Source organism: Apostichopus japonicus, chromosome 11 (assembly GCF_037975245.1).
Source record: "Apostichopus japonicus isolate 1M-3 chromosome 11, ASM3797524v1, whole genome shotgun sequence".
Classification (NCBI taxonomy): domain Eukaryota; kingdom Metazoa; phylum Echinodermata; class Holothuroidea; order Aspidochirotida; family Stichopodidae; genus Apostichopus; species Apostichopus japonicus.
This window is the reverse complement of record NC_092571.1, coordinates 768,995-785,034: the sequence shown is the minus strand read 5'-3', so window position 1 is coordinate 785,034 and position 16,040 is coordinate 768,995. Positions and strand designations below refer to the sequence as shown.

The 16,040-nt window shown below is 36.1% G+C and overlaps 1 protein-coding gene across 4 annotated transcripts in view; it reads left to right on the top strand.

Moving 5' to 3' along the window:
- The window catches only part of LOC139976305 (ephrin type-A receptor 4-like), a 126,166-nt gene that overhangs the window by 21,713 nt on the left and 88,413 nt on the right, over positions 1-16,040 (top strand). For all 4 annotated transcript variants that reach the window (XM_071984969.1, XM_071984968.1, XM_071984967.1 and 1 more), the window contains exon 3: positions 1,461-2,118. In XM_071984969.1, the coding sequence (XP_071841070.1) occupies positions 1,461-2,118 (658 nt within the window). The remainder of the gene's footprint in view (positions 1-1,460; positions 2,119-16,040) is intronic.

The window sequence follows — 16,040 nt, the reverse complement described above, 5'->3', positions numbered from 1 at the left end:
TCACAAGTAGAACTCTGAGTCAGCTGTTGGTTATTTGAGTACCTTGTTGAATATTCATTTTGTGAGGCCCCCCTACCCCCCATGTTGCATTGGAGCAACAGGAAGCGGTGTCAATGAACGAAAGCAGAATAGTTCTCAATTAGTTCTTCATTTTCATCAAACCCTTCATTAAATGGTTATTCCCCTCAGTGACTCACTTTTTTTCAAATCCATTTCCTTTTCACTTTGCAGCATTTTGCATAAAATGTTTATCGATGGTTTGTGACAAACGGGAAAATTGACACTTTAGGATGGTGATTAAAAGAGAAAGAAGCGCTTAAGGCTCCTGGAGTTTGTCAAGACAGGTTTTGTTGAAAACAAATAAATATAATCTACTGAGAGCCAGAATCCTATATATCGAAAATAAGGGTAAAAGATACAATTCAGTCAGAATTTTCTTATTTTAGGATTGATCAGGATTTACATCGGTAGGCTTATAAATAGAGAAAATCGGGGTGTAATGTGTTAGAAGAACTTCAAACATCAAAGATAAGAGCTATGACTTTTTCAAGGAGTTCTGATGAAATGGTGACATTTATTTGATTGAATAAGAAAATATTTGTTGTCTGTGTGTGAATATTAATGAATTTAGGAGGTCTCTTTAAATAAGTTTTGAAAATATAAACTCTTGAACTTTGAATGTAATAGTATATATGATGAATTTGCCATTTTTTTTTATATATATCAAATTAAACCAGTAATGTTGAATGAATGTTGGCTGTCTCTGCTGATGAATGCTGATTTTTAGCTTTGTGGAATAAAGTTGTCAATTTCCAATAATTTTAACAATTCTCTCAGAATAAAACTTGTGTGTAATGATGAACTTACTGAACTGTAAGTGCTATGTGATTTTAGTATTGCTTTAAACAGCAAATGGCTGCATTGAAGCGATGTCACACTTTTCATTGAAACAAAAAGAATTACAGTTGTGATGTACTTTACCTTAGCCATACAAATGTAACGTGATATAACACTAAACATTCATTGGATTCACACTGTCTGTGTATAAACATCACGAATGTGAAAGACAGAGAAAGATAGATAGTGTGTAGGATTTGTTCCATTCTCACCGTTTTGGGCTATTGTTGTGCCGATGGAGACGATCATTGAAGATACAATAAACCAAGTTACTAAATGGTACCATACTCAGATGACACCCCTGAGACATCATATGACAGCTATTGTTACATTGGCATTGGGATGCATAAAGGGGACAAGGTCATCCCTGTCCATAGTGGGAGAAATAATATCACTTCTTCCAATTCATGGAGTCTTCATCAATGTTTGCCCATTTGTCCCTTCAAATGTCTAGCTAGATCTGCAATGCAGAAAGTAAAGGGACATACAATATATATGTGAAACATCATCAGTAATTAATCATAAATTAAATAACTTTTCTCCGATCTTTGTTCCCTACACAGTGGCAAGAGACAGGTGCAAGCTATGAGAGACGTTATCGAACATGTTCAGTTACGAACCCTATGGACAATTGGTTGAGGTTACCATTCATTGAGCGTGGTGGAGCCAATGCCATCCGTGTAACGGTCAGCTTCACCATGTCAGCCTGTGCTGAAACCCAAGTTGCTCAGCTATGTAAGGAAACCTTTGATCTCTATTATGTTGAGGCTGATAGTGACGATGCTTCGTTCACATGGGAGTCGCCACCATATCAAAAAGTAACCAGAATCGCAGCGGATGATAGGTTCGAAGATCCGGAGCAAGATGCCAGTTTGGTTGTAAATGTCGGGGAGGAGCACTTTGGTCCTCTTACAAAGAAGGGGTTTTATGTTGCTTTTGTAGACACTGGAGCGTGTATGTCCATCACTAGAGTTCGTATATATTCTGTGGTTTGTCCAGAGACTATTGTAAACTATGCAATTTTCAACAGAACCTTTGAAGGAGGTACCCAGTCGGATTTAACAAATGTACAAGGTACCTGTGTTGATAATGCAGAACCATTGAACAGCGACGATGTTCTTATTTACTACTGCCAGTTTGGCGGAGGATGGCAAGCTCTGACAGGAAGCTGCGGATGTTCTCCTGGTTACCAATCTTCAAAGACGAAGGACTCTTGTGAAGGTAGGAGATCCTTACTGTCCTCCCTCTCTCTCCTTATATCATAATTAATGTATGCAATCAACCATACAGCACTGAAACATGGCTTGATGTAATAATGAAAAGTGACACACATAAGGGCCATCAGTAGGAAAGCAATTTGGGGAGCACAGAATTATGGCACACATGAGTAAAATTATAAGGCATGATGGTAGACATTAAAACTTTGAAAGGGTATCGGTGGTGCAAGTTGAATTGTTAGGATGTGCAGGGAGAGTGAAAAGTAATACAATTTCAGTTGCTGTCATGATTAACAGGTGGTGGGGTGTGGGGGTGGTGGGGAGGGGGATGGTGGGGAGGGGGTTACTTTTCTAATATCTTAGTGTTGAAAGGGCACCAACAGCACAATTACAGCATTTTGTGCCATTCGTAAGATCATGTTTGGAGGATCATGACAGGATGTTGTGCCCATTGGTATGGTCATGTTTGGAGGGCATGACAGCATGTTGTGCCATCTGTAAGGTCATGTTTGGAGGGCATTACAGCATGTTGTGCCATCTGTAAGGTCATGTTTGGAGGGGTATGGCAGTATTTGCAGAAAAATGAAGGGCACTGATGGCAAGTCTCATCAGTGTGATCTGCTTGTCAAGCCTTGCTGGAAGTATTAACTTTAAGTGTACTGAGAGTAGTTGGAGAGGAACCTGTCTTACTGTACCTTGTTGTGATCTGAGATGCAAATGTTAGATCAGCAGTAACACAGAACTTCCCTAACGTTAGTGAATTCATGCCTCTCACTTCTAGCTGGGTACAGATTCCTTTAGAAACACATATACATCGAAGAATACTGACGTAACTCACCTATGCTTTTGAAATGCATCTATTACATGAATTAATGCAGCACCGCAGTCATAATGAGAAGCAGGCCTGATCTATCTGTACACAGTTATATATATTTGCTTAATACAATGAATGACCAAACTAGAAAGAAGGAAAGGAAAGGAAATAATATGAATGTATAATTTAAAGAGGATGGTAAATAACAACATACAAACAATATGTAATATGTATTAACAACACTATTACATCTTCTAGGTGCTAAGTACAGTATGTTTATTTTGAACAGTACACTCATACATAAGGCTTAACTTTCATTCCTAAGGAATTTACTAACTCTCAACAGTCTAACCTTATTGTGCACTGACTTCATTCTAAAATTGCCTTTTTCTTAACACTGGAGTTCTCTCAGTTTGTTTATAAGTTCAATAGAGGACCTTGGCACCAGACTAACCAATATTTTAAATCCTGCTGACCATCTCTGTGTGATATAATGACAGATGATGGAACAGGTAGATTCATGACAGGGCCTACATCTGGTAATGGAAAAGAAATTAGCTGAGTGTTTTTATACCAAGGTTGGAATCGTCGTTGCTTTCATTTTTGTCAGAAACATTTGTTTGCACTTTATCTTTATCTGTTCCTTCTCAGCTATACTTTGTCAAATATGAATTGATTTTTGCGATGATTCTTAAAGTTAGTTTTAACATCCGGATACAAAACTGTGTAAGGTATGGAAGAGAGCTACTGACAAGTGGTTTCAAATTTATATCAAGCCATGTTATTATTCTGTGTGTCATAAATGTAGGATTTCTGAGAGGTGAAGGTTATCTTTTGTATTTATCGAGAAATATAATTCACAAATTGCTGCACAATTATCATTAAAACTAAGCAGTTTCTGCCTGATTGTGCACACATGCATAGATAGGTAGGGGTGAATTAATGGTGCTTAAATTACAAGTTGTCTGGTCTTGCAGACCTTACCAGATACTTTCATGCTATCGTCGTCGTCGTACCTGTGACATTCAGCCATCAGGCAGGAAATTGATGCCGGAGGATCTTATCGAAAGGATTATCCCAAGGAGAAGAAGAAAACAAAGATTTAGAATTATTACTATTGACAGTGATGGAATAGTGGAGGAAAGCTACTGGAAATCCCTTCACATTAAATAAAACATTATTTCCTTTATTATCCTGACTAAAAATATAATGATGATGACTCTTTGCTCAGATGAAATCTACTAGATGTTGTTGTGCTTTGAGCTTTGTTGATGTGACTGACTGTAGGTATCGGGCAATCTTCCATAATTTATAGTTGCAGAACTCTGTTCTTACCTGAAGGGGGTGTGCTCAGTCTGAAATAGTCACATTTTACTGGTTTGAAAAATAAATTTAAGATGTGGAAATAACATGCATTATTCTTGGTGAAGTTTACAGTTTGAAAATATCACTTAACAATAAATCATGAATAAAACGATCACTAAGTTATGAGAGCTACAGTAGGTGGTTATTCCAGTTATTTAAACTAATTGGTGTAAAAGTTGAAACCTTGCTCTTAAGACATCATTGAAGTTGTTTTGATTTTATTGCCTTTGTGTTATTGCAACATGGGCTCTTTTAATCATGAATTACAAGAGATGTTTGAAGAATACAAAGACCTTACATCTGCCCTGCTCTTTTAGAGTAACTGTACTAAACCTAGTCTTCTATGAGGGATGACTGGACAGACAACTTTGGTAAACAACAGCTAACCAGTTGGTGGAGACTTTGAAAAACAACAGTTGTTTTCGACTTTGTGTATTGATCTCTCCATTGTATTCTGTGGGGATATTGATGTTTTCTTGTGTGTTGCAAACAAAAGCATACCTTACTGTATGAGAGTCCCACACTTGTAGTGTGTAACCCTTGTTAAAGTCTAGGCCAGCCTAACAAGTTAGAGGAATGCTGTATTAAAAGCAAGATTAAAAGGTCAGGGAGGGTTGAAAGGAAATCATAGATATGCCTCAGGGTAGGGTGATTTAATACAGTGGTCAATATTATTAGATGTAACAATCATTCAGTACATAATAGCTTATTATTCTCAAATCCTTTGCCACAGAGGCATCTTGAACTGCACAGTTCAGTTTAGTTTTGTTTGTTATCATTGCTGTGTTGGACATGGGTTCTCTAGCCAAACTGATTATTTAGCTGCTAAATTGATTTTGTAATTTTGTGATTTGAATGAGTTCACATATATTTTTACAAATCCCCTTTAAGATGGTTGAAGATTTAAAAAGTACCTACATTGTCAATAAATTTCAGAGTTGACTATAAGTCTCCTTAGTTTTTAAATATCATTATTAAAATTAAAAATAATAGATCTGACATGTCAAAGTCTGATACATTGTCTAGCCAATAAAGTAAAGAAGCTAAAGGGTAAAACATCTTTGTATAATACAGACTACCACAGTGTTGTGTTAGCTGGTGTTAGTGTCTGTATTATTAACTTGAACTGCGACATAAAACATGTATGCACTGCTTCAAACTTCTCTCCAGAGTTTACATTTACAGCTCATTTGTTAAGTATTGTATCTGCTAGCCTGGTTTACACTACAGTATCTGCTTGCATGCCTAGGGTTTACACTACATTTTCTGAATATTGCATTGCTTATAACTGAAGGGTTGCAGTAATAATTCTTTTGTTTCAGAAGAAGAATCTTAAATAAATTGTTTTGTGGGTATGCAGATCTTTGAATAAGTTACAAATTATACAAGAACATGACAGTACTTACGACTAATAATCTTGACCAGTAAAAGCAAGAATTTTTTCATATTTATACTTGTTACACAATGAAATCTTATTGTTGGTTTGTTGGAAGTAAAATTGACTTGCTCTAGCCTCACATGGATAAGTTACATAGACTTAATGTATTTCTTACCTTTGTGTAACAGTGCTTATATCTTCGATACCTTTAGAAGCCTACTTTAGTCTCAAACACACCCATAATATGACAGTACTATCTTCATTTATTACAGCAATATGATAATTTATAAATGCACATGTGAAGAGATAAAATCTTTTCCCCAAATGAAGCAATAAAATGCACCTCACTAGCAGATTTCATCGATGACAGCATTGTATGTTCTGCGTATCGTGCAGTGAGAAAGCTTGGTCATAATGCTAAATAAATGGAAATTAAATTGCTTGAAAGATTGATATGAAGCAAAATTGTCTATAATTTGATTGACATGTCGAGGGCACTCGGTACACAAAGGTTGTTATTCAGGGGAATGTGTAACTAGGAGTGCATCAATGTGGGGGCCGGGGGGGGGCGGGGGAGAGACGTGGAGAAATATTTATTATGTTCATAACTCTGTATACTGTACATGTGGGTCTCAAATATCAAATTTATTGACAGTTTTGGAGATTTCATTTAGTACAAACATAAACAAGAATGAATATTAATATGGAAGATGTTTGGATGCTTTGTCCTCACTTACCTGTCTCCACAATACTTACACACTTCATCTACTGTGCACTATATAGTTAGTACTTTCAAACAGATGAATTGCCTTTAAAAGAAATCAATCAATGAAACAAAATTCTTCTTAATTTTAAAGTTGTTTTAAAATAACTTTAAAAGCAACTGAGATGGATGAGAAGTATATTCTCTGGTTCCTGACTAAATGAAAACGATAGGCTTAGTTTCTAGGTTACCAATCCCTAATGTCAACAGTGATAAGGACTGCAACTTTAGCGTTAATATTGGGCTCATTTGGAGTGGGCAGTTTGACAGACAGGTTACATTCACTGGAGGACTTTACAAAATGGAGAAATTAGCAAGATAAGGAGTTTGTTAAAACTTTTTGGAGGAGAGCATTAAACAATTAAGATAAGGTCAGAGCATGCTGGTTCTTAATTTATATTTACCCCGAGGCCAAAGTTCTTGAGGAATGATTTGATTTAGGTGTTCCCTGTTGTATTTGGCAAGGTTCATTAGTAAGACATCCAAGTTGTATGATTGCCTACTGCTACAGGGAACATTATGAATGGTTGTTCTATATCTAGAGGCTATTATTTGAGTAGGTCACCCGAAATTAGTGTTTAATTTGTGAAAACAGGACAACTAAGGGGATCTCAGTGAAACTGTAAGATGTAATAGTAATGACTCCTACAAAGACATGTACTGCAAGAACGACGATTGAAGCAAACAGATTAAAACAATTATGACGTTCTTTCACTCCTTTGCCTTGGTGTGATAGTAAACAAAATAAATTTCTGTTACTTGTATCCGAAGAGAGCAAAGATCTAGAGTCACTTTGAGTTGGTTATTAAGTTGACCTGATGGGAGCCATGTATAGTTTATTACTTTGTCCTGAACTAAATAACAAGGATAAGAATATCCTACTAGTTACGTACTCATAGTGAGATTATTATGCTGAGATGGTGTATAGGAGAAGTTTGATGTTGTAATGAATTTAAATGTTTTGGTTGCTGATGATTTTTGTTTGTTTGTATATTTTGATATGATCTTTTCAAAATTTCATCTGCAGTTGATGACAAGTTTAAGTAATTGAAGGATTTTTTCTGTTGACAGTTGAAGGACTTTCCTCTGGTATTAACCACTTAATGGTGTCTTTCCAATGTTACCCCTGGAGGTCATCACTATGGGATATTCATTAAAAGTGATGAAAGGGAGTTTTTCTCAAGGACCCCCTCCCTTTACCCATGATGGAATTGTCTTGAAGAGTTGCTCATATGTTGGATATCAGCTGGAGTATGTCAATCTTGCCATGTATCTCAACAAACCATTCTTCTCACACAGAGCAATCCATCTCACCAAATAGCTTTGGTTAACATAATAAAATAAATAAATATGGCCTTCTTAGCACACACTACAGGAAGAGCAGATTAACTTGAGCTTGTTGTTAATATTATTGATGCAATGCTGGTGATCAAGGAAGATTGCTTAGTATAGAAAGATTGCCTAGTAGTAATATAAAGAAAGACTGACTAACTAGTAGTAATATATATAAGGAAGACTGCCTAGTAGAAATGTATTGTAATGGTGATGTAACTTGGGCAAACAATGAAAACCAGCATTTGCCAAGGCATTTAATAGCATAAATACTGGGTTAGATTCATACATTAAATGAACAAGAATGCATATTAACCAGAAAAAACAAGGAAATAAATAAAGGATAACAACATAAAACATATCCAAAGAGAAAAGCAGGCAGCGGTGTGGTGTTCTTGAAAACTTGATGAAAAATGATAGTATACCTCAAATTAAAATTTGGGCAGACTGTGGGTTTCCTTGTAAAGTCTTCTGTAGATTAAGGGGACATTTGGTTGTCTCCTAGCAACTGTTGATCTCTGATTCTGAGACACAGTTTACCAGTTGTATACCATTAGAGAGAAGAGAGTAGAGTATTACATATTATAACAAATTCAAAAATGAAAAATGTCTACTTAAATGAGCTGCATTGCTATGAGATTTGAGAAAGTCATAAGATTGAAAGAATAATTGCAATTAAATCCATGAGTTGCTTCAAAGTGCTCGATAATATACTGCCAGCATAACCTTACATGGTATCCAGGTAAGGTTGACTGTCAAGGTTGAAAGGCCAATTAGCAGCCACCTAAGGTACTATTGTACTAATTTAAGAAATGAATCATTTATACTACCTGTAAGAGTGCTTTATGACCTTAACATTTGTTTTATGAGTAAGGTGTATCTTCCTTATCTGTGGAAAGTGCTGGTATATATATTAGAAACTAAAATAAGTCATCCCCTTATTCCCTGAAATGATTATGCCAGTTAATAATGTCATAAACAGCTGAGTGTACATGGGTGGGTGTACTATGTAAAAATGAAATATGGCAATAAAACAGCAACAAAACCAGAGAGCAGGGTATGTGGTTCTGTTTCTTCGAAATCATATTTGGAACTAATTTTGAACAATTATTTGAACAAGAATGCATATGAACTAGAAAAAACAAGGAAATAAATAAAAGAACAGGATAACAACAAAAAACATATCCAAAGAGAAAAGCAGGCAGCGGTGTGGTGTTCTTGAAAACTTGATGAAAAATGATATTATACCTCAAATTTAAAATTTGGGCAGATGGTGGATTTCCTTGTAAAGTCTTCTGTAGATTAAGGGGACATTTGGTTGTCTCCTAGCAACTGTTGATCTCTGATTCTGAGACACAGTTTACCAGTTGTATACCATTAGAGAGAAGAGAGTAGAGTATTACATATTATAACAAATTCAAAAATGAAAAATGTCTACTTAAATGAGCTGCTTTGTTATGAGATTTGAGAAAGTCATAAGAGTGAAAGAATAATTGCAATTAAATCCATGAGTTGCTTCAAAGTGCTTGATAATATACTGCCAGCATAACCTTACATGGTATCCAGGTAAGGCTGACTGTCAAGGTTGAAAGGCCAATTAGCAGCCACCTAAGGTACTATTGTACTAATTAGAAATTAATCATTTATACTAAGAGTGCTTTATGACCTTAACATTTGTTTTATGATTAAGGTGTATCTTCCTTATCTGTGGAAAGTGCTGGTATATATATTAGAAACTAAAATAAGTCATCCCCTTATTCCCTGAAATGATTATGCCAGTTAATAATGCCATAAACAGCTGAGTGTACATGGGTGGGTGTACTATGTAAAAATGAAATATGGCAATAAAACAGCAGCAAAACCAGAGAGCACGGTATGTGGTTCTGTTTCTTCGAAATCATATTTGGAACTAATTTTGAACAATTATTTGCCATTATTTTTTAAAGATCCCAGAAGAGCAGTTTTCTATTCATTGCTGGTGAGCAATTACCCCCAATGTTGGTGTACAATGTCAGAGATGTATATCGTACAATAGTAATGATTGAATATAAAGTATTCATTACTGTGGTTGAAGTCAGAGTGTGTGTGTGAAGCACAGATCTGTTTCAATTTAGCTTCTAGGTTACTATTGATTTTTGCCCCTCTGCATGGATGTGATAGGTTGTCGGCCTGTTCTTATAGGCAATTAGCAGTGTACAACGTTGTCACATGTACAAAACAAGGTCTTCAAGACGATCACTTTACATGTCATAGAAAGGAACAAACTTGAAGCTTCTAGAAATAGAAATAAATTAAAATATGGACCGTTGTTGTCAATGAGGTAGATGGTCTGTATAGACAGTATCACTTGTACACCAGTAAGTTAAGATGTAGTCGTAAAGCTACAGTACAATAAATTACAACACACACACACACTGGGGTAGTACAGAGGTTTGCTGGAAGATGGCTTGTAAACTGCAATGGCACGTATGTCGAAACAAATATCATTTTAATTAATTATTGACTGACAGAAGTGCTCTCCTGAAAATGGGGGAGTAACCTTTTGTGGATATATTATGTAAGTCTACTTGATGGACTGGCATGGTGCCACTAGAGTTTAAATCTTGGTGTTACTGTTGGGCATAAAGTTTTAAATGCTGTTAATTACAAGACAGTGAAAGTGAACTAACTTCTACTCATCTTTTGTCATGATTCAAAAGCACATAAGTATAAATGCAAACACTTTGTGCAAAATGACACACAATAACCATTCAAATTGAATCGTGCTTGCATCGCCGCAGCTTCAAATGTCGGTTAAGAACATCACTGGAAATATACTCTCTTTGAATGGAGTGTTGTAAAATGCAGACCAAGACTTCCACACATACATACATTAAAATATCCTTAAGATTTTGTCCTCTTTCCATCATTTGGTACTTCTTGTATCTCCCCCTCCCCCTCCCCTCCCTCCCCTCCCCTCCCCTCCCCCCTAGATTTATATGTATTGTCATCCCTACTCAGTTACCTGTCTCTTTTACTGACACACTCTGTGATCTATCTACCCTAGCTTAAGAAATGGTAACATTCTTGCACTGTGCCCCCCCCCCCCCCCCTCAATGATGTTCTTTCCTGGGTAATATCGCTGAGTAAACTTTTAAAGAGTGAAGTAAATCTTTGGGAAATTTTATTGTAAAAAAACTCCATAATTGTAACCTGGGTTCGTTCATGCACTACTTCACCCTGACCATAATGTTGTAATATATGCGATTGCTACATAGATGACGACAGCAGCAGCAAATCACATTCACAAGGCTGGATAAGCAGCAGCGTGTGGGAGAGGCAAAATATGTGTGACCTGCTTGAAAAGGTTTCCTTGAACAGAAGAGGTGGAGTTACTTCTAAAAAAGATGCTGAAAATGTCAAGTTCATACTTGAGTGTTAACTCAACTGTAGCTACATTCTTCATGTCTATGAGTGAGGGTGAATATTACCATACTTGTGAATTTATAGCCTTGTCGCAAACCTTCAACAGCTCAGACAAAATACTTCATCAGAATATACCGCGTTACTACTCCATGCATAGTTGAAGCATTGAAGTACTTTACAGACTTTAATGGTAGAAGCCTGTGACAATGATCCATTGCCACTTGGGTTCTTTGCTATTGTCCTTTGTCATTGGAAGTAAACCATGAACTTATTACAACCAATTTCAATATATTTATGAAAGTTTTGTATAGTTGGTTTTATTTTTGGACAAATAGTATTTTCTGCTGCCAACATTCTGTGAACCAGAACACCCTGTGGAGTCAGAAATATCTCATAATTAGTTTCTGTGAAACCTTGATTGACTTTGACAAATTGTGTCAAGTCACCAGTGGAGTTTGGAGACTTTAGTCTCAATGCGTGCCATCCAAGAAATAGAAATAGTTAAGGAAAGAAAACGAAATAAAAATATTGAAGAATGTTTCTCAAATTTTCAGAACAAAAGATTTAGTTAAATTGCTTTTAATTTTAGATGGAAAAGCAAATTTCACATCTTAATTTAAAGAGGTGACTGAATTCTGTCGATAGTGTGATGGTATTTATGGTAATTTCAATTAAGCCACAACCGCCTCTGCTGCATTAAGAACTTTGATGCTAATGAATTTAAAACTGGACGATTGACTGCAAGCTCCTGTCAAGTTAATTAGTGAGTAACCGGGAGAGAATTTATCCTCTTTGGTTTCTACTAGTGATTAGCATACACTGGAGTAGGGGGAGTACATGTCATTGTTAATGGATATTAGCTTATAAAACTGAGAAGGGAGATGAAACAACAGCTCTAGATTAAATCTAGCAGTCCCGATGAGAAGAACATGTGATAATGGAACATTTTACTGGTTGTCATGATGTAAGCTTCAGAAAGTTACTTGCGGTCACTTCCAGGCATTTCTTCTCTTTTCTGATTGTTCTGTTCCCATAACTTGATATGAGATATAAACCTTCAGAGGACATTTAAATTGGTACATATATGGAGTGGTAATGTAAAACCTAACACTCCTTCAACTGGTTTCCTGTGAGAATCTTGTTAAAGATTTTTTCTGAATTCTTTTATCATTTTTAGTTAGTTTTGGTCAATTCATTATCCAGACAAAAGAACCTTGTTACGTTAGTAACCAGCATGCATTGAGTTAAAAAGAAAATAGTTCGTTTTGATGTAAAGACAAGTTTGTTCCAAATCCTTTTATCCATTTTCCGTTGGGATTTATTATTAAAGAGACCAAGAACATATGGGACTGCGTCCCTATGTGTAAAGTTTTCTTTTTCGATTACATGAACAAAGACTTTTATTAGGCACAAAAGGTACAAATTTGTTTAAGTTTCAATGGTGATCTTATTTAATACATGAGAAATACCAACAAACTTGTAAATCTCATTTCCTTTGAGATTACAACTAAAATAAACTTTTGAAATAGAATGACAGTTTGTCCCTATTTGTCTTGAAAAGAAAAAGAGATTAAATTATTTCTCGCATTTTGATGCAACAAATGTTGGTCTGTTTTTATGTTTTTTTAAAATCTTTTACCAAATATGAAATATTGAAGGTCAGATTCTGTTTCAAGTTGGCTTGCCAAAGATAACAGATTGCCTATTGTCTTCCTCTCTTTGTGGATTATTTGAATTTCTCACAGTTCTTTGTTGAGTTGTTTTACCTCGGTGGAATCATTGTGTGTGCGTGTGCGCGTGTGTGTCTGTGTGTGTCTGTGTGTATGTAATCAACGCCTGCTTCGTTCTTGAGCTTCCTCTCTGAAGTATACATTGCTAGCTCGTTTGTATCATGTTTGAATTATTATTGGATGTAAGAGACATTTCTCTGTAGAGTTGAATGCTGCATTAAATTACACAGGTGCTTGAAGTAAAACCCAGGCATTGTTTGGTACATTTATGACAGAATTTACATTGAAATGTGTGATATTATACAAATAATGAATGGTTATGAGTGCAATAGTGCATATATTTCATGAGTTGAAAGATGGAATGTTCCATTCAACGAGGCGCAGCCGAGTTGAATGGAACAAATTGCATCTTTCCACGAATGAAATATTTGCACTATTGCACGAATGGAAACCATTCATGATTTGTTTTATACAACATATTATATTAAGATGGGTAAAATGCACTCATGCAACAGATTGTTTTAAGCAGACAGGTTTCTCTGCTTTCTTACCATTGAAAAAAGTGCTACCAAAAAGTATAACCCATGGTTCTATTTCATAGAGTGGAATAGAGCGGATTTTGCATGCAATCAACGAGCAATTGACCAATCAAATGACCAGAATACAATTAGGTGTTGTATAACAACTTCTAACAGTTGCATCATAATTATGAAGCATCATGAGCTACTTGGCAGACCTAAGAAAAAAATCAGTCTAAATAGAAAAATATTTAATGATACTAAAAAAATGGTTTTGTTTGCTTTGGTTCTTGCCTTTTGAATCATTGATTTTGCTCAGTCTGAAGCTGAAGCTATTTTGAGCAAAATATATTCATGTATATAGTCATCAAAGGTAGGATTGATTTTGCAGAATAGAAGTTAAAACAAAGAACAGTCAGGTGTTTGTTTTCCATACTCAATGTATATATCTGTCATTGGTCTTATAGTATGTCATAGTTGTCTGGTTCATGTGCCTAATTCTATATATAACCACTACTGTGTTTGGAAATTTGGTCAAGCATTTATTATGTAGGCTGTAATGTTTGTACTGAAGTTACTATGTACTTGAATAATGCAGGTTCTTGAATCATTACCAACCCTTGGCTGGGATTAGGAAGATAAATCTTTGGGGGTTGGGATTAACTTCTCCTTTACTAGTTTTCTTTGCTTAAACTATCAAACCTCTTTTGGAAAGAAGTGGCATTAAGATAAAAAAAATTCTTAAAATGTTTTTTGCAATATACAGCAAAAAGCAGTTCCAAAAACAAGAAAGAAAGTTAAGATGTTGAATTTAACATCACATTTGGATCATCTACATCACATCACGTGGGTTTACATTATAACAATAACGTACATTTTATCCATTCATGCCGAGATTTGTGTTAATAGCTCACTTGAGGACATAGGATAGAAATAAACAAAGGAACTTAATATGTTGCTGTTTACACCTGAATTCTTCAAGTCAGTGGTTCTGTGTGAAACTGCATCTACTCAGACAGAGCAGTTATGTACCCCTCCCCTTCCCCATCCCCCTCTCCTTCCCTGCCCCTTCCCCTTCCCCTTCCCTTCCCTTCCCCTCCCCCTCCCCCTCCCTGAATGAGGCAGGTGAGAAGGCATTCACAAACTGAAGAGAAGAGCAATCACGTCTGCCAACATCAGGAGTATGTACAAGCAGTCATTTCATGGCCAGTGCTCTCCCATTAGGCTTGTTCTTTCTATCTAGTGGTGCAGTTTATTTTCACTATAAACACCAAACAAAAGAAGGTCTCTTATGACAAACCACATCCCCTGGGGGGTCATGGTAATCATAGCAGAAAAGTTTTAGGAGGAAACTTTACTCTTGCCAAATGAGATGAGGACAAAAAATGAAACAGTTTATTAGTTGAGGTATATTAACCATCTGTTGTAGGTGTTGGTATGACATACACATTTAGCTTTATATTGTGCTGTGAGAGGAGGAAACCGACAAATTAAAATCAATGCATGAATAAGTTTAGTATGCAAAGTGATGAAATGTTTCAGTACCATACATGTGTGATATGTAAGTTTAAGATGATGGGTTGGATTTTTTTCTCCTCTAAGTTGAGCGTGAAGCTTGACTGTGAAGATCAGCCTAGCTGGAAACATTTTGCTCCAATGTACAGTATGTAATAGAGTTTATAAGATAGGAATTGCACTGGAGTAGGGATTTCATCTGAGCAAGAACTATAGAATTCAATATGTTGTTCCAATTAAATGTATTACAAATTAATGTACAGGCTTGGATTTTCAAAGGGTAACTCCATGTATCAAGGATGACCTTACACATATAAAGATATTAATAGTTCATGTAGTTATATTACAGGGTTCTTAATGAGTGTTATACATGCCACCATGTAGTGGTCCTCAATGGATGTGATTTCTGAACTTAAGGATTTAAGGATGGGGGGGGGGGCTAGTTATACATGCCACAATGTAACAGTCCTCAACAAATATGATTCCTGAACTTAAGGATGGGGGGGGTGTGTGTACATGCCACAATGTAGCAGTCCTCAATGGATGTGATTCCTGAACTGAAGGATGGGGGGGGGGTTGTACATGCCACAATGTAGCAGCCCTCAATGGATGTGATTCCTGAACTTAAGGATGGGGGGGGGGGTTGTACATGCAACAATGTAGTAGTCCTCAACAAATATGATTCCTGAACTTAAAGTTGGGGGGGGGGGGTGTGTTATACCTGCCACCATGTAGCAGTTCTCAATGGATGTGATTCCTGAATTGAAAGGGTGGTTCCAACTTCAAGCTCTTGTTTAATTGGGCAAAAATTATTGCAACTTTTCAAAGTACTGGAGCCTTTAGACAAATCAACTGTACTAATGCAGTAGAATTTGCTAATTGCTATTTATGAGGATAAGAGTTTGTTACATTATAATGACTGTCAGCTGGTGTTTGTTATTTTTGTTATATATTGAGTTTGTTATATTATAATGACTGTCGGCTGGTGGCAGCTGATTTTATTTGACTAGCAACTGACTGTTTAAGGAGGTAGGCTTACAGTGATGGTATTGTAATAGAAACTGGTTGATGGAATATGATATGTTAGTGTAGCATTTGTCAAGTGC